At 37.0% G+C, this 21,399-nt stretch overlaps 3 protein-coding genes across 3 annotated transcripts; 2 read left to right on the top strand and 1 right to left on the bottom strand.

The window, feature by feature from the left end:
* Positions 1-470: 470 nt before the first annotated feature.
* LOC145063976 (uncharacterized) lies at positions 471-1,682 on the bottom strand. Its single transcript, XM_079011522.1, has one exon. It carries the CDS (start codon positions 1,680-1,682, stop codon positions 471-473), a length of 1,212 nt encoding a protein of 403 aa, XP_078867648.1.
* Positions 1,683-16,662: 14,980 nt separating this feature from the next.
* LOC145062294 (uncharacterized) lies at positions 16,663-18,565 on the top strand. Its single transcript, XM_079009915.1, has 4 exons — positions 16,663-17,149; positions 17,383-17,931; positions 18,022-18,135; positions 18,230-18,565. Exons 1-4 carry the CDS (start codon positions 16,675-16,677, stop codon positions 18,457-18,459), a joined length of 1,368 nt encoding a protein of 455 aa, XP_078866041.1. The 5' UTR covers positions 16,663-16,674; the 3' UTR covers positions 18,460-18,565.
* On the top strand, positions 18,538-19,944 carry LOC145063975 (uncharacterized). The gene is made up of 3 exons (XM_079011521.1): positions 18,538-18,568; positions 18,672-19,102; positions 19,199-19,944. Exons 1-3 carry the CDS (start codon positions 18,538-18,540, stop codon positions 19,808-19,810), a joined length of 1,074 nt encoding a protein of 357 aa, XP_078867647.1. The 3' UTR covers positions 19,811-19,944.
* Positions 19,945-21,399: the final 1,455 nt, after the last annotated feature.

Genomic DNA, 21,399 nt, shown 5'->3' with positions numbered 1-21,399 from the left:
CCTTGGATATACTATCAGATGAATTCCTATCTAAAAAATTTTCTTGCACAGAGACATTAGAAAACTCACAGCAGCCCTCTAATAAAGGACTGCTGGTACCCATATAATTGATAGAAATATTTTCAGAAGGAAAATCATCATTATTAATTTTAAAGTTCACAACTTCCTCATCAAACTCCATTGAAAGTGTACCAGCAAAAATATCAATTTTTGTTTTTGCAGTTTTCATAAATGGTCTTCCCAAAATAATAGAGTTTGAATATGAAGTGTCCAAGTTTCCCATGTCCAAAATATAAAAATCAGCGAGAAAAATAAGCCCACCCACTTGGACAAGAACATCCTCAAGTAAACCTTTTGGGTGTACTGTTGAATGATCCGCCAACTGGATGATGGTCCCGGTCTTTTGCAACGATCCCATTTTTTATTTTCTAAAAATAGAATAGGGTAGGATATTAACTGAAGCTCCTAAATCAAGCATGGCTTTTGGAAAATAAAGTTTCCCCCAATTTACAAGGAACTGAGAAAATCCTCGGATCCTTGCACTTTTGAGGTAAACCTTTTTGCAAAATTAAATAAATATTTTCACCAGCTTTAATTGTTTCATTAGATTTTAGTTTTTTCGTTGAAATGCATAATTCTTTTAAAAACTTAGCATAACAAGGAATGTGTTTTATAACATCAAGTAACGGGATGTTTACCTCTACTTTACGAAAAATGTCCATGATGTCCTCATCCTCACGCTCGCGTTTCGTGCTCTTCAGTCTTGATGGGAATGGAGGTAGTGGCTTGGGTAGTGTTGGAGTTTCTTTTCCTTCTAGATTTTCAGATCCTTCTTCAACCAACACGTCTTCATATTCCTCCTTTTCTTTTTCAGGCTCTTTTAAATCTTCTTCTTCGACCATAACTTCTTCAAATTCTTCCTCATAATCGTTTTCCAGTTCAAATGGGCTTGGGCCTTCATATGTTTTCCTGCTTCTCAAGGAAATAGCACTCACATTGTGCTTTGGATTGTTTTCTGTATGCCCTGGTAACTTTCCTTGAGACTCCAGACAACCCACAAAAGTGGCAAGTTGAGACATCTGTTGCTCCAGATTCTTGATACTGGCTCTGGTTTCGTTCTGGAACGCATGAGTGCTGGTGGCGAGACTTTTAACAATATCTTCCAAAGCCATACTAGAGCTTCCAGAATGTTGCTGCGAAGGCTGCTGAAAATTCTGGTGCTGGAAATTCTGCTGATTCCAAAAATTTTGCTGAAAACCCGACTGCTGAAAATTTCGTTGCTGCTGAAATCCGGGTGGAGGCTGAAATTGTTGTTTCTGATGATAATTATTCTGAAAATTTTGCTGGTAGCCCCCAACAGCTTTGACTGGAGCAACATCCTCTTGCAAAATTGGACACATATCAGTTGGGTGTTCCGTCTTCAAGCATATACCACATGGTTTCTTCGAAACAACTTTTTCTTTAGTCAACAACAACACTGCTTTTGTGAGCTCAGATATTTGAGCTTCCGAATGAACATTGCTGACTTCCTTGACCCCTCTTGGCTGATCTGGATACCATTCATCTTCATTTCCAGAATGTTTTGACTCGATTGCTAGCTTTTCGATCAGCTCTCTGATTTTAGTTGGTGTCATATCACCCAAAGAACCACCACTGGAAGCATTTATAAGTCGTCTTTCCATGGGTGTTAGACCTTCACAGAAACAGTTATAGAGCTGGTAATCACTAATTCCATGTTGGGGGCAACGGACCAACAACTTTTTGAACCTTTCCCAGTAGGTGTGTAAAGCATCTCGTCTTCCTTGTTTGATCCCAAGGATTTATCTTCTGAGACTAGAAACTCGCGTTTCTGGAAAGTATTTCTCTAAAAATAATTTTGCAAGCTCGGTCCAAGTGGTGATGGAACCAGATGGGATTTCATATAACCATTCCCTTGCAGAATCTTGAAGCGAAAAGGGGAATGCCCTTAGCTTGATCTGGTCTTTTGTGACAGCATGTAGCTTCATTCCAGAACATACCACATGAAATTCCTTGAGGAATTTATGTGGGTCTTCATTTTCCTATCTTTGAAAGTGGGAAGAAGATGAATCAGTCCATATTTAAGTTCAAAGTTCTGGGCTTCTGGAAAAGTGATACAAAGAGGCTGTTGGTTGACCTCTTGAGTGGCCCACTCTCTAAGGGTCTTTTCTGCTTCATCTCCACTCATGGTCGATCCTTCAGATTCGGTTTCTGAAGGTCTGTGGTTTTAGTTTTAATGGAAGGGGTGGGGAGTAAGTTTTATATGGGTTGTTTTGGGGTGATGATGGGGGTACTTTTGGAAAAAACAGATCTGATTCGTTCCACAAGGGAGTGCCTTGTTGTGTGGAGGTTTCTGGGGGTATGGAAGATGATGAACCAAAGAGACTAGCTGATTGTTTTTTCTTGCTGCTTTTTTCTTCAGTTTTAATACAGTTCGCTCGATTTTTGGATCAAAAACTAAGGGTGTACCTGAACAAAAAATTCTTGGCATAAAACTATTAGAAAGCACCGTGTCCCCGGCAACGGCGCCAATTTTTTAACACGTTGCCGCGCACGTATTAAGAAAATAAATTATCACTGCTGGTTGCACTAAAAATATAGCATAGGGAAGCAGGGTCGAATCCTCAGGGACATAGCCTAATGGTCAATGCCTTTTTGCATCAGGCACATCTAGTCAAGAAACAGATAATATAGAAAGGGGGTTTTGAATTAAACTAAAAACTAGAATTGCAGTGATATTAAATTAAACTAAAATCAATAATAAAAACGATTTCAGCTCTTCTGCGACTTTCCTAATCATACAATCAACATTGACTTGGTTATTTGAGATGCGTTCTATCTAAGCTGGTACTGAGAAAAACTAACAAGCTCTAGTAATTCCACTTTTACCTTATTTAGTTAACCAAAACAAGCTCTTTAATTAACCCTAGCTTTTTACTGTTCAATTAAATAAGCTCTTAATTAAATCAGAAAAGTTACATTATAATCTATGTAAAATTCCCAGCAATATCTAATATTTCTCACAGGCTCGGAAGCGTAAAGATTTGATTTTTACAGTTAATACCAGAGTTAAATCCCAAAACGGAACCAATCTGATACTTGTTACTTTTACCAGTTGACAAGAACAATTACGGATTCTATTAACTGATTAACTGGAATGATAAAACCCTATCTAGGTGATCAAACTAACAAGGATCAAAATAAAACATTCATTAAGAACAAAACTGAAGAATCTAGATCGAAACACAAATCAAAAACCAGATCTGATGATCAATCACATGAAAAGTACTTGTCTTTGCAGAACTGAAAACTAGGGTTTAGCCAAACATGGCTAAAATATGATCAAAACAGATAAAAATAGACATCAAACAACTAATCATACTAATCTACTTGAAGGAGATGATCCATAGTCTTCAGATCTTCAGAAATTGATGAAATCAGAGAAGAAACGCATCCAAAATCGTATTTTCGTCGTCTAATACCTCTGGAATCGTCAACTTAGGTTACTGGAAGGCTATCAGGGTCTTTTTATACTTCTAGCATAAAAAACGATGCATCTGTGATCGCAAGGGGACAACCTGCAATCGCAGGTTTTGAAATAAATGCATTTGATCCCTTTTAATGAAGTAGGATGCTATTTTGACACTTTTTGGCCAACCTGCGATCGCAGGTTGTGCCTATGACGTCTGAAATTTCGTCTACTTTTCAGATCATTTCGAATCGCATCAACCAGAGTTACGGTTCTCAAAATATGGTCAAAATACTGACAGGGGGTCAAAGCTGCCAACAACATCCTTTAACTTTAGATTGTAGATTCTTTCTTCATGTGACCAATTCAATCGAATGTTCCTTGACCAAATCATCTTCCAAACTTCCCTCAACATACTCCTTAAGTCCCAAGCTCCATTTTAAGCTCCAAACACGCATCTAACTGCTCCTAAAGCACTGATCCACTCGAACTATCTGAAATCGACATAAAAACATGAGCAGTACGGGAATTCTAACGAAATACATGAGCCGAACATTATTTATCTAAATGACATGCAAATGTAAAAAATATGATGCTTAAAACTACCCTATAAGATGCATAAAATGGCTTCTAACAGTACCACATACCATATTACCACATAACATATATATATTGTCAGACATATCTGGGTGCCCGACCTACCCCTTCGGTCCTCTCGACCAAATATTGTCTAGCATATCTGGGTGTTGGTCTCCCTTACGGTCCTCTCGACCGGATACTGGCTAGCATATCTGGGTGTTGGTCTCCCTACAGCCCTCTCGGTCGGATGTTGTGGAATATTTCAGCCCCTACTACTACCACATAACACATATCACATAATCTATCTAGCATGGTTGGGCATGACCGCCCCCTTCGGCCCTATCGACCGGTAATCTGGGGACTATCTCCCCTACTGTCACTAGCACATAACATCATAACATACTAGCACATAACATATCACAGGTAGTAGCAACCCTAGATGAATATCACAGAGACAATCATCTAACATACAACTCCTAGTGGTGGGCCGGCATTGTGGCCGTAGACCCACTGCTACTGGAAGGTAACTCACCTCAAAGTAGCTGCTAATTAGAACGGGAACTGACTGTCTACTGCTGCTGCTGCTGTTCTGGAAATCCTCCGGCTATAATTCCCACAAAACGTTCAGTCAAATACTGCTAGCTGTACGTAGGGTAAAATGACCATTTTACCCTTAACCAGGTCAAAGTCCAAGTCAAAGTCAACTTTCAGTTGATCCGACTCGCCGAGTTGGCTTGCCAACTCGTCAAGTCCCTACCCATTCGATTGTCCTTAATCCAGTTTCTACTCGTCGAGTTAGGCGTTGACTCGACGAGTTCTTCTTCTAAACTGATGTCCCAAGGTCCTTCATTCTACTCGCCGAGTTGTATGAACAACTCTTCGAGTTCATCTTCATCCAAAGAACACTCTATGCTGAGACTCGTCGAGTTGTATGAACAACTCGTCGAGTCTATTCTTGAGGTAAGAAGATTGCCTTGGACTCGCCAAGTCAGGGCATTGACTCACTGAGTCCCTCCATGGATGAGTCTGGCTTCCGACTCACTGAGTCCTCCCATGACTCACAACTCCACTCAGTAAACATGAAAAAGGGGAAAACTCGGGGACTCGCGACTCGACTCGCCGAGTCTGATGAACGACTCAGCGAGTCGTTCACATGCAATTACTACATACTCGATTTTGCTTGAATCCAGCTCATGCCATGCACATATCTGGGTTCTTAGGGCTTGATTAACACGTAAAGTTTCCAACTGTACGTGTAAATAAACACCAATGAAGGTTTTAGGGCTCAAAATGCACTAAAAGAGTAGATCTAGGGCTTTCATGCAATATGGCTCGATAAAGGCAGTAGATCCGAGCTCCTGGAGCTCAATCATGCCTAGATCTAAAGTCCCTTAACACTATAAGCTCATTACTCAAAGATCAAGACTAGTAGAGGCCTTAAAATGACTTTCCTAAGCCCTTAAAGGGATAATAATGAAGGAACAGAGAGGGTTTCGAGTTTAATACCTCTAGAAATCACACCAAAACACTTCAATCTCACCAAAACACTTCAATCTCACAAGAAAAGGGGTTAGGACGATATAGGGATCTCTGAGGGTGAAGGAGTTGGGCTTGGGGCGCATAAGGTTGGTTTAAATAGGGTGAAAACCTTTGATATTAGGGTTTCATCCAGACAGGGGGGACTCGCCGAGTCGCCAACTTAAACGTGCTCAATATCTCGACTCTACTTGGCGATTCGGGCCTACAAATCGCCGATTCCAAGGCTAAAAATGTAAATTACTTAGATAGATCATACGTACCAGGAACCAGGTGCTACACCTTAGCCTAGGGGTTTTGCTGCTAGGAGATGCTTGAGAGTGAGTAGATAGCAGCGAGGAGCTATGAGCGATCTTTTAGAGAGTATATTATGCATAGTGAGAGTAGAGTACTTGGGATTTGGAAATCCAATGAGTAGGACTTGGGGTGAATACTGATGCGGTGTGGACGGTAGTATTGGGCCCGTACTACTGAAGACACCGGATCAGTGCGCAGCCCAAGTAAGAATCCTTAGGGTACCAGGGATCGAGTTGGAATGGGTTATCGAGTGTGTGTACGCTTGAGCGAGTCTCTGATATTTTGTGTTGTATTCCAGAGAGACATCTTGGTTGGGACACACCACACACCTTAGAGTAGTGATGTTAGTGATGAGGAGATTCGTAGGTTGATTCATGAGGAGGTGGTTGCTGCCATCCGCGCAGAGATTCCAAAGATGTTCGGGTCTATTAAGACCACGCTGACTGAGACTTTTGATGAGAGATACATAGCGTTATCTTCTTGCTGCATAGGACCTTCATCTTTCTCTCCAATATCGTTACCGATCTCTCAATATAATTTAGGCATTCATCGACCTAAATATAATCCAACACACACTTCCGCAACTACGAAACATGGAAAGTGTTGTGGAGATGACTGAGCTAACTCGTAAAATCCAATCGGTAGGCCGTCATGCCTACCCTGGCGATCATGTGGAACTGTCCAATATACTAGGGACCCAATTTCCCCTCTTCTTGAAGTGTATCACACCCTTCCAGGGTGATACCTTCAGTAGTACTAGGGATGAAAGTGGGTCCAAACCCGGACCGGATGGACCCGGACCCGGAAAACCCGGAACCGGTTAACGGGATTTTGTAGAACCGGAAACCGGACCGGTATATAGGAACCGGTTCCGGTTTGGTTCCAGGTATGGTTCCGGGTAAAGTGGGTCTATAACCGGAAAACCCAAAAACGTCAAAGTGGGTAGGTTGGAACCGGATAAAGTGGGTTTAGAACCGGAAAACTCGGAAAAACCGGAATTTTTTGGTAATTACTTACTACTTAGTGGGTTGAACTTTGAAAATTTTCATATTGATATCCCGACTTTGGGTGATTGTAACTCATTGAATATGAAACCAAAATTAACAAAATTATAGTCTAAAATCATGTACAAACTCTAAAATACACTCTGGAAATAACCGCATGTCAATCCGACTTTTAACAAATGATATTTTCATGTGTTAACATTTTCACATAATACAAAGTACAAAAACAAATAGCTAAAAAGTTAAAAATTTTCAGTTTTGATATCCCAACTTTGGAGGGCTGTAAATCATTGAATGTTAAACCCAAAAATGACAAAATTATAGTCTAAACTCATGTACAAAGTGTAAACTCCAAGTTGGAAAAAACCACATGTCAATCCGACTTCAAACGACTTAGATATGCATGTTTTAAAACTTTCACCAAATACAAAAAAACTGAAAAACTAAAAACTTCCATCTTTGATATCTCGACTTTGGAGGACTGTAAGTCAATGAATATAATACTAAAAATGGCAAATTTATAGTCTAAAATCATGTACAAACTCTAAACTACATGTTGGAATAAACCGCATGTCAATCAGAGTTGAAACGGATGAGATATGTATCTTTTAAACGTTTCACAAAAATCAGTTCCGGCCCTAAAAGTGGTTCTGGTTCGAAACATCGGTTCCGGTTTTTAGACCCAGTTTACCCGGACCCGATGGACCCAAACCCGGATTACCCGGAACCCGGATAAAGCCAATTTCTAAACCCGGAACCGGAATCGGTTCTACATATTCTGGTTCTAACAGTTCCGGTTCTGGTCCGATTCCGGTTCCAGTCCGGTTTTCTGGTTCTAAATTTCATCCCTAAGTAGTACCATATCGCCGACTTAAGAATCCAACTCCGATCGGCGCCGGTCGGCATAACTCTTCTGCCGAATCTAAGCAGTTGGCAGTCTCTACCTCATCTGTTGGACAAGCTCTGTGGTCTGGAGGACTACCTTCGTCCTCCCCCATGATGCAGTGACCAACCTCCCCCCCAACAAACTGGGGTACGACATCTCCAACCATATAGAAGATCATAAGGCGGTGCACCAATGTTGGAGTGATAACATTGTTGATGGAAAACTCTTCAAGAGGTAGGAAGGAATCCCAACTCCTACCAAAATCTATCTAACACACTTGCATCATATCCTCGAGTGTCTGGATGGTCCGCTTATTTTGGTCGTCAGTGCTGAAATTTAGACTCGTACCTAGTTCCTCGTGGAAGTTCTTCCAAAATCAGGAAGTGAACTAAACATCTCGGTCTGATACAATGGAGAGTGGAACCCCATGACGAGCTACAATCTCCCAAACATACACATTGGCCAACTTTTCGGCGAGGAACTCTCCCGGATGGACAAAAAGTGAGCGCTCTTGGTCAATCAATCCATGATGACCCATATAGCATCAAATCTCTTAGCAGTCTTCGGTAGCTTGGTGATAAAATCCATGGTGATTTGTTCCCACTTCCACATGGGAACCTCCAAAGGCTGTAGCTTTCCATGCGGCCTCTAATGCTCGGCCTTGACCATCCTACATGTCAAGCACCTCTCAATGTACCAAGCTATCTCCCTCTTCATACACAGCTATCAGTAGCTTAGTCTCAAATCATGATATTGGGTGTGTCGAAAAGTGAGACTTCTGAGCCTCCTCCAGAACTATCTGCCTAATCCCACCAGAAACCGAAACCCAAACCTAACCACATCGGGTCAACAATCCCCGACTATCGGTGACAAATATGTCGATATCACCCCTAATCCACTCCGGTTTCCAGTTCTCCTTCTAGACTCCTTCTGCCTGTGCCCCTCTGATCAACTCCAAAAGTGGGTAATCAATGGATATCCTCATACACATATCCCTAGCCCAAGATCCAACCGACTTGCGACTCCAAGCATCCGCGACCACGTTTGCTTTACCCATATGGTAAAGAATATCGCAGTCATAATCCTTGACCACATCCAGCCACATGCGATACCTCATGTTTAGGTTTAGCTGTTCCATAAGATATTCCAAACTCTAATGATCCATGTAAATGATGGGTTTTGGGTAAAACAAATAAATAGAAAAACAATTCCTAAGTTCGCATGCGGCCTACTTTGGATCTATGTTTTAACTATTGAACATATAACATTTAATTGCAAAACAAGAACCCTAAGAGAGGAGGCTATTTTCCAAATATACCAACTAGGGTTTTAGAATCACATACCTTTCAATTTTTCTAGTAAACAATTGGAAATCCTTGATCTTGATTTTGATCTTCTTGGAAGCTTAGCACCACAAATGTAATGCCTCTAATGGAATCACACCCAAGAGCTAGCAAGAAGGAAACTTATGATGAGAGAGGCTAGGGTATGTAATTTTTGGCCTAGGCTTTCCTCAGAGTGTAGGAGTGGCCGATTTTGGGAGCCAAAGGCCTCCTTATATAGTTGAGCTAGAGGCCTCCTTATATAGTTGAGCCAAGTCGTACACAATTTCTGTAGCATTAATCACCACCATTGTGTTTGCAGCGGCTATTGCAGTGCCAGGAGGAAACAATCGGGACAAAGGGACACCAATTTTTACCAACAACACCTTCTTCACAGTATTTGCAATATCAGATGCCATATCATTATTCGTAGCTGTTACTTCTTTGTTAAAGTTTTTGTCAATTCTGACTTCACGTTTTGCTGAGCAGGAATTTCTCTTCAAGTTGCCCACAAAGTTAATAATTGGTTTGGGCACCTTGTTCGTCTCAACGACAACCATGATAATAGCTTTTGGGTCAACTTTGTACCTTGTGTTTGGCCAAAAAAACTCAAAGATTCTTATTCCAATAGTTTTGTTGACATGCCTACCAATTACTTCTTTTATGACATTGCAGTTCCCCTTAATCATAGAGTTTATGAGTGCAACATATGGTCGTAGTATTTTTGGTAAGAAGAATCTTTCATATGGTTATGACGAGTTTGGCTTGATAATAGATCATCGCTTCTATTAGTTCTTTCCACATGATTATAGTACGACGGATTGAATAGAGGTAGAAAGTACTTAAAATTCATTTTGAAATAAATGTGTCAAGGTTGGTTTCTACTTTGTAATATGATAGTTATTTGAGGTATTAAAAGTAAAAATGGTTCTGAATGTTTTGAATTGTATATCCAATCATATAATTCAAATAAAAATAAAACTTAACAAAATAGAACTATCAACTTTAATGATATTTAGTTTACGGTCCTCACAATGACACAATCTATACCCTCGGATCTAAAATTAACTTCTTTACCTATCCATACTCCCGGATCAGGTATGTCTAATCCATGCCCTCGGATCAATAACTATGCCTAATCCATGCTCCCGGATTAATGACAAATAACTATATCCTCTCCATACTCTCATACTAAGGACAAATGAGTATGTCTAATCCATGCTCTCGAATCAATGACAAATCTTAAAGTTCAACCCTCCGTGTATATCTCACCCACACTCATAAGGAGATACTACCTGATATCCATCTCAATTAATTTAGGTTTGTTTTGTATCCTAAATCATCATATATTATCAGATATGCTCTTAACACATATTTCAAGTAATGACAAATATTCACCCACAAACATATATTTAATACTTTAATCAATACTTGTATTAAAATCATGTTCATGAAAGCGACTATGCACTCACTTGTTAAAGTGATGACTCCAAACTCGGGCAGCGCTTCGCTTCTAACAATTTTATTTTCCTTCGACAAAACCTAGTATCATTATCACTAGATTTTAGTATAATATTTATTACGACTAGTTATTAGTCTATATTTACGAGCGATATTGTGTTATAAGTCTTAAACAATACTTTTCAACCACTATGTACAGACAGGGCCAGACATGAAACACCGAAGGGCAGGACTATTTTAGCATTTAAGCTGTTTTGAAATCCAACAAGCCTATGCGGCCCTTCAAACCAGATTCCCCGTACCGCGAGCAGTTAAAATGTATTCTAATAACACTTTGCATATTTTATAATACTTACATATATTGTTTATAGGTTTATAATAACAATAATAAACTTAAACATAAGCTATACTTAAAGTAAGGTAAGCATAACTTACTTACAAAGGGGTTTGGCTAGGAACCAGGCTCTGCGGGGGCATAACTTCTAATCCAAAAGCTCTTCTTCTTGGAGCCTTCTGGCGCTCTGGGAATTTCCTCTAGCACTCGGGAAGTGCTAGGGAATGGGAGGGGCTAAGAGGGGTGTTTGAGACAGAAAGAATGGGAAAGGTGTGAGTTTTTAGGGTGATTTGCGCCTCTATTTATAAGATGAGTCTGGTTCGAATGTGGGGTGTTCCCTTGCTAAATGTTGGGCATTCGTGGCCAGGTGTCATCATCTGGTGCCAAGCTGTGGCGAGGAAGCAGTGGCTCAAATCGCACCATGTGTCGCTTGCTAGTTACTCCAAAAACTAATTATCTTCTAAAATCCGTAACTTTTTCTTACGAGCTCCATTTTTTACGTTCTTTATATCCACGTGTAGGTATTGATGGGATCTACAACTTTCGTTTAGACTATGTCGCTAATTTTGACATTATTTTTAAAGTTATATTTTAACAGACTTAGACAGTTAAAATTCGTTTAAAATTCATAACTTTTTCATCCGACATCCGTTTTATACTGTCTTTTTATTGTGGAGCTCCTATTAATGAGATATTCAATTCTCATTTAGGTTGTGTCAGGTAAAAATCGATCGATCTAAAATTCGATTTCTGGGTTGTGCATTGTTATGCTAAATCTTAGAAAAATCATAACTTCCTCAAACAAAGTCAGATTTGGACGTTATTTTTTGTACGATCTCGGTTTAACATATACTATTTCTTTAGTTTAAATCGCTAAGTCTAAAAATTAATTTATCAAAAGTTCACTTTTTAAGTTACGCGGAGTTGTGCCAGTTTTGTCGCAAAAGTTCGACGGGTCATAACTTCTTCGTTATAAATCGGATTCCAGCGTTCTTTATATGTACAGAATCCTTGTGACGTATACTATAATTTGGTTAAGATTATTTATTCTAAAGAATCTTCTATCAAAAATTCAATTTTAATGCTTATTATCTCTAAATTGACTAGCCCGAATCTGCGTGCGTTACAAACTTCTTGACCATTGAAGTTTTTGTTCAGGAATCACGATCCATTATATTATTTTATCATCGAACAACTTTTATCTCCTTAATTTTGGTTTTCAATGTCCTTCATTATCAGAAAGATGTGTGGGTGTCTATATTTTTCCCTACAGCATCTTGGTGTTTATGTAGTGGAATAAAAAAGGAGATACATTTGCTTCAAAATCATTTGAAAGAGCAAATATGCTTGGTTCTCCAATAGCAATGTCAAATTCTCATGGGACTTCAACTTGTACATTCAGCTAAACTTTATCACCTTTATCTACCACAACCACATTTGGTTTCTTTTTTTGGTGGTGTGACTTTATACTCTTTGGTTACTGGAGTGTTTCTGGAATGACATTCAACCAAACTTCAGCTTGGATATTCAACCAAACTTCATCACCTAGATGCTTAGGAGGTTTTAACTACATTTGTGGTCTAGTTGGAGAAATAAAAATGGCGGCTTGTTGGGCATCTCTGGTGCATTGGTGTATTGTTAAAACAAAACAAATCTAGGTTGTTAGTTTTGGTGAAATTTTGAGAGTGCATAGCTATAATTTGGTATTTGTTCAGTCCATATTTCATTCATTTACATGGAGGTTTCTTTTTTTCTAGCCTCATTTTGTTATAGGATCTGTTGTAATTTTCTTCTTTATTGAACACTTTATAATTTTGTTAACATGTTATGAATCATGATTGTTTCCATTTGGATTTGAAATGATTTATCAAATAGTTACGTTGTATCCTCCACAAAATAGAACAAAAGGGTAATATGGTCATTTTAATTATTCAGCACAGTAAGTCAAATGCATAATCAAACAAAATTGTTTCAATCAGATCAGACTCAGTCAAAGCTTTTTGTTTTCTCTATTGATAGCAATAACCTATGAACGTCAAGAAACCCAAAGGGAAGGCTATAGAAATCGAAATTCATATAGATCTAGGGTTACATACATACCTTTTTTATTATTGTAGCAAATAATCACACTAATTCCTTTCTTCAAATGCCTTGGAAAGCAAGCACCAGAAATCTAATGCCTCTAATGGTTTTTACCCAAAACCCTAGCAACTAGAAGACTTGAGGAGAGAGGATGGGAGAGAAAATGTCTGGCTCATAGGGCATCAAGGAGAGTGCTTGAAAATAATAGGCGAAAGGAACCTATTTATAGCTAATAGAGGAAGCTTTGGATAACCCTAATTTGAATATAATATTAATATTTCAAATTTGATAATTATCCAACTTCATAATTATCCATAAGGAATATTCTAGAAACCCTAATTATCCTCTTAAAATTGTCCAACTCTAGGAAGGTTCTGGAATTCCTTCTTGTTCAACTATTGAACAATTACAACTTAAGCCCTTGTACTTCAGATTAATTCTAATTAACCCGAAATTAATTCTAATTAATTTCTGATTAACTCTTAATTAATTATTATTATTTTCAATTAATATATTAATCATATAATATATTAATAAATCATTTATTTCAATTTCTAATTAATTTATTAATCACATAATAAATTAACAAATCACACCCTCCCTCTCCAAAAGTCATTATATTCAGTTACAAGTTATGAGGGCAACCCAAAAAGGACTTTGCTTCCAATTACAAGAATATACCAATTTAGTTACTGGCATAGACACCTTAATCCAATAAATAGCTCAATACTTAATTTAAATAGAGTATAACAAGGTAAGCCATATTGGCAAAAGTGGTACAAATACAGATAATAGGCACACATAACATCTAAGTAGTTAAAAAATACTTTGTATCTATGGGTAGAATGAAAGTAATTATGCACTCACTTTTTAAAAGTGTATGACTCAAAATTTGGACAACGCTTCGCCTAGCACTTTAGCTTTTCCTTTGATATAACTTAGGTACGAACATCACTAAGTCTTAGTATTATTTTCTTTTGACTAATAATGTTTTGGATTCCTTAATGATCCCAATATCTACTAATCTCACTATAAACACCTCACTAAATCTAGCCTAAACATCACTCTCATAAGTAGATCAATTAGTCATTTGACTTGAAATCACCCAATAATCTTATTTATAGATTCAAAACAGCGACTATGAATATAAATATAAGTTACACTTAAAGCATTGTAAGTGAAGCTTAACTTACAAAAATTTTAGTGAAAAGTCCAGAAATTCGTAGGCAGAATCTCGACCTGATAGCTCCTTTACGTCGGGCTCCTAGCTACCCTAGAGCTTAGCTAAATTGTTTAGAAGTCCGGAAAATTTAGACCTTAAAAATAGGAGAGTCTTCAGAGAGAGATATGATAATTTGGGATGAGAAATATAGAAAATTTGAGGGGCATTTATAGTTGAACAAGCGTGTGTCGTTTAAGCAACGTTACTCCAGCCCCCTGTCTCCACTATCAACACCAGGTCTGTCCATGTCACCATCTCGGCAACCTGTTGTGCGTCGCGCCTCTTGTGCATCGGCGTGCAAATTTATGACTTTTCAAAAAATCATATTTTATTCATGCGAGCTCCGTGTTCGATGTTCTTTATATCCACGCGTAGCTATTGACGAGTAATAAAACTTTCATTTAGACTCCATCGGCTAACTCTAACTTTATTTTTGAATTTACACTTTTAACAAGCTTAGACTGTGAAAGTACGTATAAAAATCATAACCCTTCCATAGGACATACGTTCTCGACTGTATTTATATCGACAGATTCCTATTCACGAGATCTTCGATTCTTATTTAGATTGTTGTTCCTAACAATCAATCGATTTTAAATTTGCTTTCTATGTCGCACATTGGTATACTGAAACTTCAAAATTTTATAACTTCCTCATATGAAGTCAGATTTTGAGGTTTGATTATATGAACGCTCTTGGTTTAACTACTACTATGATTTTCATTTAGATTACTTAGACAAATAAGCAACCAAAATCCGATTCACTGTTCATGTTCATGACGCGCAAAGTTGTGTTAGTTTGATTGCGAAACTTTGAAGAATCATAACTTTTTCGTATGAAATCATATTTTAGTGCTCATGTAACTCCCGATATGTCAGGTAAAATCTTTAGCTATTTATTTTTTTCTCTTTTTTAGCTTGAGGACCTCGTACATTGGGCGTACATAAGGTATGCCAGGCGTACTTCGAAGCATGCATGACAAGGGATTAGCCCCCTAGTACGTTGTGCGTATGTCAGCTAAGGGCAAACCCTAATTTTTAGGGTTTGCACCTTATACCCCCCATAACTCACTCCTTACCGGCCTCTATTGCCTCTTTTAAGTTATATCTCGAAACCCTAACCCATTTCTCAAGAGATTGACCATTGTATGTGTTTTGGTGTATATAGAAGAAGAAAAAGACTTGTATAGAAGCATTGGATGAGTGGGAGCTTGTAAATCCAGGGATTATTCACTCTTTCCGGCTTATTGGAGGTATAAAGTCTTAACCTTACTCATCCTATGTTTAGATCTAGATTTGGGGAAGATACAACTTGACCTGAAATAAATGTGTTGACCAAAAATGATATTTAATTTAGGTGGAATAAAGTGCTTGGATTGAGATGTGACCTCGATCGGATGAAGATAAGGAGGCATGGCTTAGAAGAACAAAAGCAAATTTCCGAATTTGTGCGAGGGACATTCCAACATACATTAGTAAAAGGATGTGTACTCTCTTGATTGTTGGTAAATGGTTCCCTATAATTTTAATCGTATTTAAGTACACTTTATAACTAGGTTATAATGTGGAGTATTTACAATTTCCAGGAATGTTAATATATATATATATATATATATATATATATATATATATATATATATATATATATATATATAAAATACATATATACTAGTTGCGAGACCCATGTATTACATGGGTTAAACTTAAAAAAAATGGTCAAAATATTTGAAAACTTTGAATTTATAAGAAAATAAGAAAAATAATAAATTATTATAATAGAAATGTTTTTTATCTTTTAAATTTAAACAAATTATTTAAATAAAGAAAAAATTAATGAGCTTTTAATTTTAGATATTTTTGAAAATAAAAAGTAAGTTTATTAATGAAATTGATATCCATTTATTATTACATTTATTGTAATTGTTAAATTAAAATATTATGTAAATTTAATAAAATAGGAAAAAAAAAACTCATAAAATGACATGTTGAAACAAAATAATTCAAAATAACTACAAAATAACATTTAGCAAATTGAATGAGTGTGTGACAAATAAAAAATAAAAAAATAATAATAATAATAATAATAATAATAAAAAAAAAAAAAAAAAAAAAAAAAAAAAAAAAAAACCATTTACTTATTAGAGAGGATATATACACGAATTTATATATAGTGAATAATCAAATTAATCTTGTGCAAAACATATTGGATTCAAATTACTTTACTACTTTTCCAGTATATTAATGGTAAATAATTTTCATTATTGTGGATTGCTAATTAACTTTTTCTAAATAAATATTCTTTGCTTAACATCTTTGTTAGAAATGGTACAACTTCCGGAGGATGCAATCTTAAATTAGTGGCTTTGTGGGCACCACAAATTAATTAATCATCAACTCTAATTTTCTATATAAGACATGTAAGATCGAGGATGCAACGAGAATCGAAAGAATAAAAACATAAAAACATGGAAAGCTTAAGCTCTAATCCACATGAACCACATGTCGCACTGGAAGTTGGAGAAGAAGAATACCCATATCCATCAGATGTTTGTGCATCAAACCTTACTAGTGTGAAGCTGAGTGGTAAGGCCAAGTTTGTTATGTGGAAAACACAGACGCTATGTCTCTTAGAGAGTCATGGTATGTCTGGTTTCATAGATGGAACACTTGTAAGCCCTCCAACAGGTATTTCCGGGAAAGAGAAAGTGGGTGACCATCAAACTCATCACAAGCTGAAGCAGTGGAGAAGATCAGATGCCCTGGTGAAGAGTTGGATTCTTAGTTCTCTCTCTGAAGAAACACTAGGGTATGTTCTGAAACGTCTCTCAGAGAAACTCCATCATCAAGAGAGAAATGCATCTGATTTTAGTGCAAAAGATGTATGGGATGAACTGCAGACTATCTATGGTCCTGCTGTTCTTCCACAATTGCTAGTTTCAGGTACAACCTTTAATTTATTTCGATATTCCAAGTCTCATATACATGATAAAAAAAGGTTTTACATAAAGTTTTTACTATGATACCCGTTGGCTGTTGTTTCCACTTCATTTAAATCCATTGTTCCTCCTTTGAAATTAATCCCTATTTATTAGACTAGATGGACAACATCTATATTTTCTCTATATATCTTATCGTTTTTTTACCTTCATAACAACATTACGCAAATTAATTAGATAAACCGCAAGACATAAGAGAAGCATGGTCAGACCAATATTTAATATTAAAAGAACAAGAAGACAAGTCTGCACTCCAAAAATTATACCGGGCTGCTATATCAGGAGATTGGGATTCCGTCCATGCTGTTTTAACGAGACAAAACATTACTGTGATAGACAAAATCACGAATAATGGCAACACAGCACTCCATATAGCAGTGGGTGCAACAAAGAAGGCAGACCTATTACAGAAACTGCTGGAAAAGATACCGGAGAACACACAACTGTTGGATCTAAGAAATTCAGATGGAAGCACACTACTTCATGTTGCTGCCATTGTTGGCAACACCGAAGCTGCTGACATCTTGGTGGGAAGAAACCGAGATTTGTTATTGGCCAAGGATAACGAGGGTCACACACCACTAGCCGTAGCTCTATCTAATATGCATACTCAGACGTCTAAGCATCTGTTACAATGCATTAATACCGACAAAGAGAAGGATGCTCTGTTTTCTGGCACAAGTGGTGAAGAGCTTCTAGTTGTTGTTATATCTTCTAAAGATTTTGGTAAGTGTAATTTCACTGGATTCGTCATTCAAATTCCAATAGTATTAAAACTAACCATTTGGGATAACTTTAGAATATTTATGTATGTAGGTTTGGCAAATGATTTGGTGTTTCACTACAATCGTGGGTCATTGGATAGTGACGCTGTGCCAATGGCTATAGCTCAAAATTTCCCATGTCTTAGTATCTTGGAAGAATATACAAGTTTGTTGATTTTTTAATTATCTTGATTATTCTCATGATTTATTATAAGGCCTCTCTAACGAACTTATGGTACACTGATTTTTCTATGTTGAAGGGAATATTGATATAATGCATGGCAGAGTAGAAGCAGTTTTCCGAAAGGCTTTTTATTCTGTGCATAACACATGCGGCTTCTTGCTGGTTGGTATAGTATGGTGGATATTCTTGTTCGGTATGTCATTTGATATTGTGTTCGACAGATCTTTATGTTGTAGTTCCTATTTGTTTAATTTGGCATACACAAAACAACCAGCAATAAGAATTAAGTGTTATCTCAATTTTTAACTTATTGGTTGCACAATACATAACTTTATGATTCTAACAAACTTTGTATAATGTAATGCAGGTTTTTATGGGATTATTATGCTTTTCCCACTAATCCTTAAGTTGTTAGGTAAGACGAATCAAATATTAACATCATTGAATAACCAAAAATAGAATTGAGAGAAAATGTCTATTTCTTTTTTAAAGATTGCTCATTTGAATCTATGATGTAGTATCGCCATTCATTAAAGAGCGGGTCCGAATTCGTAAGGAAGCTATCAATTTATTAGCTAAAGTATGTGACTCGATAAAGTTCCGCAAAGACTCCACCAATTACCATCACTATTATACGAATCCGATTCTTGAAGCCACGAGACAAAATGCATACGAATTTGTAGAATATATTGTGTCCAACTTTCCAGATGCAATTTGCTGTGCCAACGAAGATGGTCACAATATTATTCAGTATGCTGTGATAAGTCGTTCAGAGAAGGTTTATAACCTACAATATCAGATGAGCGAACATAAGAATGTTTATAGAACAATTAAAGATCCCTATGGAAATAACTTGTTACATTTGGCTGCAAGATTGGCACCTAACGACAAATTGAATCGTATATCAGGGGCAGCTTTACAAATACAACGTGAACTGCAATGGTTTAAGGTAGGAACCTTTGATTAATCAAATTTTTAATACCTAATAATGTTTAGAGACCATGTATTATTTATAAAGCATGGTTAACACATTCTAATATTGTAGGAAGTTGAAGGATTTGTATGTCCTCTAAACATCATACAAAAGAACTCTTTCAACGAAACACCTCAAATGGTATTTACAAGAGAACACAAGGACCTTGTGATTGAGGGAGAAAAATGGATGAAGTCCACTGCAGAATCATACACAATTACAGCTGCATTAATCACCACCATTGTGTTTGCAGCAGCTATTACAGTGCCTGGAGGAAACAAGGACACTGGGATACCGACTTTTATTAACAACAACGCATTCAAAATATTTGCAATATCAGATGCGATATCGTTATTCACATCAGCTACTTCATTGTTAATGTTTTTGTCAATTCTCACTGCACGTTTTGCAGAACAAGACTTTCTCTTCATGCTGCCTACAAAGTTGATCATTGGTTTGGCTACCTTGTTCATTTCAACGACAGCCATGATATCAGCTTTTGGTGCAACATTGTACCTTGTATTTGGTCGAAGCAGCTCAATGATTCTTATTCCAATAGCTGTTTTGACATGTCTACCAATTACTTCTTTTGTAACCCTCCAGTTCCCTCTCGTCGTAGACTTGATGAGTGCCACATATGGTCGTAGTATTTTTCGTAAGCAAGATGATAGTATATTCTATTAAATCTTTATGCATGATTATAGTGAATTAAATAGATGTGAAAAGCGGCATAAATACTCATTTCATTTTGAGTTGTATATGTGATGATCTAAATAGAGGTGATAAGTATTCGGAACTAGATATGGTCTCTACCTTGTAATGATGATTATTTGAGATATTAGAATAGAGAAATAAGGAATCGGTGATAAGTAAAGATCTGAATACTTTTAGAAAGACAATGCTTTTATTAAACAGAAATGCCTAGAAATTTGCTTGACAAATGGCGAAAAAAGCTACAACAAAAACAAACTTGTACATTTTGAATGTCATCTAAAAGGTTAGGAGGAGATTTAAGTTAACAGAATTGTATATACTGGAAGAACACAAACAGAATTGCCTCAACACGCATAAATATTGTTGAAGTAAAAATAACTCAAAACTCCAATCTGAATATTCAGGATCCTAAACATCTATATATACTCATCAAACATATCAAAATATAACTAGGAAACCTAAAGGTAATCAAATAAAACTTTGCTTATAAAGCATTCCTTATTGCTCAAGGAAAACTCGAAAACCTTGGACAACATTCCAAGACTTGGACAACACTCCAAGCACTCTTTGATCTAGACCAGAACACTCCAACTAGCCACATCTATCTTAGATAATTCGCAAAAAATCACCCCTGGATTTCTGAGAGGAAGGTAATTCTTGCACGCCAAGCAACGATCTCATTTTTATGAACCTTATCCGAGCCAAGGTCTTCGTAAGCTAATTTGCACGTTGCTTGTCCCCGGGAACATGTTCAACTATCACTTGTTCGTTTTTAACACGTTCTCGAATAAAGTGAAAACGAGTGTGAATATGTTTGCTTCTACCATGGAAGACTAGATTCTTTGACAGGGAAATTGTTGATTTGTTGCCTATTAGAATCAGCAACTTCTGTTTCTTCATTCCTGTCAGCTCAGCCAATAACTCCTTTAACCAAACTAATTGACATGCAGCTTCAATAGCTACCATGAACTCAGCTTCACATGAGGAAAATGCTATTGTATCTTGCTTTTGAGAACACCAAGTTATAGGTGAATCGCTAATGTAGAAAACAAGTCTGATTGTTCTTCTACCGTCATCTACACCAACATTATGATTGCTATCACGGTAACCTAGCAAGCTCAAATCTTTACTCTGTTTGTATATTATTCCAAAAGATGTTGTTCTGCATAAATAACGAAGAATTTGCTTAATATCATGTGCATGATATTCTCATGGACTTTGCATGTAATAGCTAACTACTCCAACTAAAAATGCTAAACCTAGACGCGTATGCAAGATGTATCTTAAGCAACCCACTAGTGTTCGATAATGGGCAGCTTCAACTTTAGGTTAATCTTCAGCTTTAGATAATTTTAGTCATCGGCTCCATCGGACATTGAGTTGCATTACACTCCTACATGCATGCTTCTTTTAGAATTTTCATGGCATAACTTTCTTGTTTCACCTTTACACAATCGTTTTCTTACAATACTTCAATACCCAAGTAGCAAGTTAGTTCACCAAGGTCCGACATTTCAAATTGTAACGCATTTAGTTTCTTGAATTGGTTTATAAACTCT

The sequence above is a fragment of the Lactuca serriola genome, chromosome 7 (assembly GCF_051521515.1).
Source record: "Lactuca serriola cultivar US96UC23 chromosome 7, Lser_US96UC23_V15, whole genome shotgun sequence".
Lineage (NCBI taxonomy): Eukaryota > Viridiplantae > Streptophyta > Magnoliopsida > Asterales > Asteraceae > Lactuca > Lactuca serriola.
The sequence above is the reverse complement of the archived record's forward strand: the minus strand, read 5'-3'. Positions and strand labels throughout refer to the sequence as shown.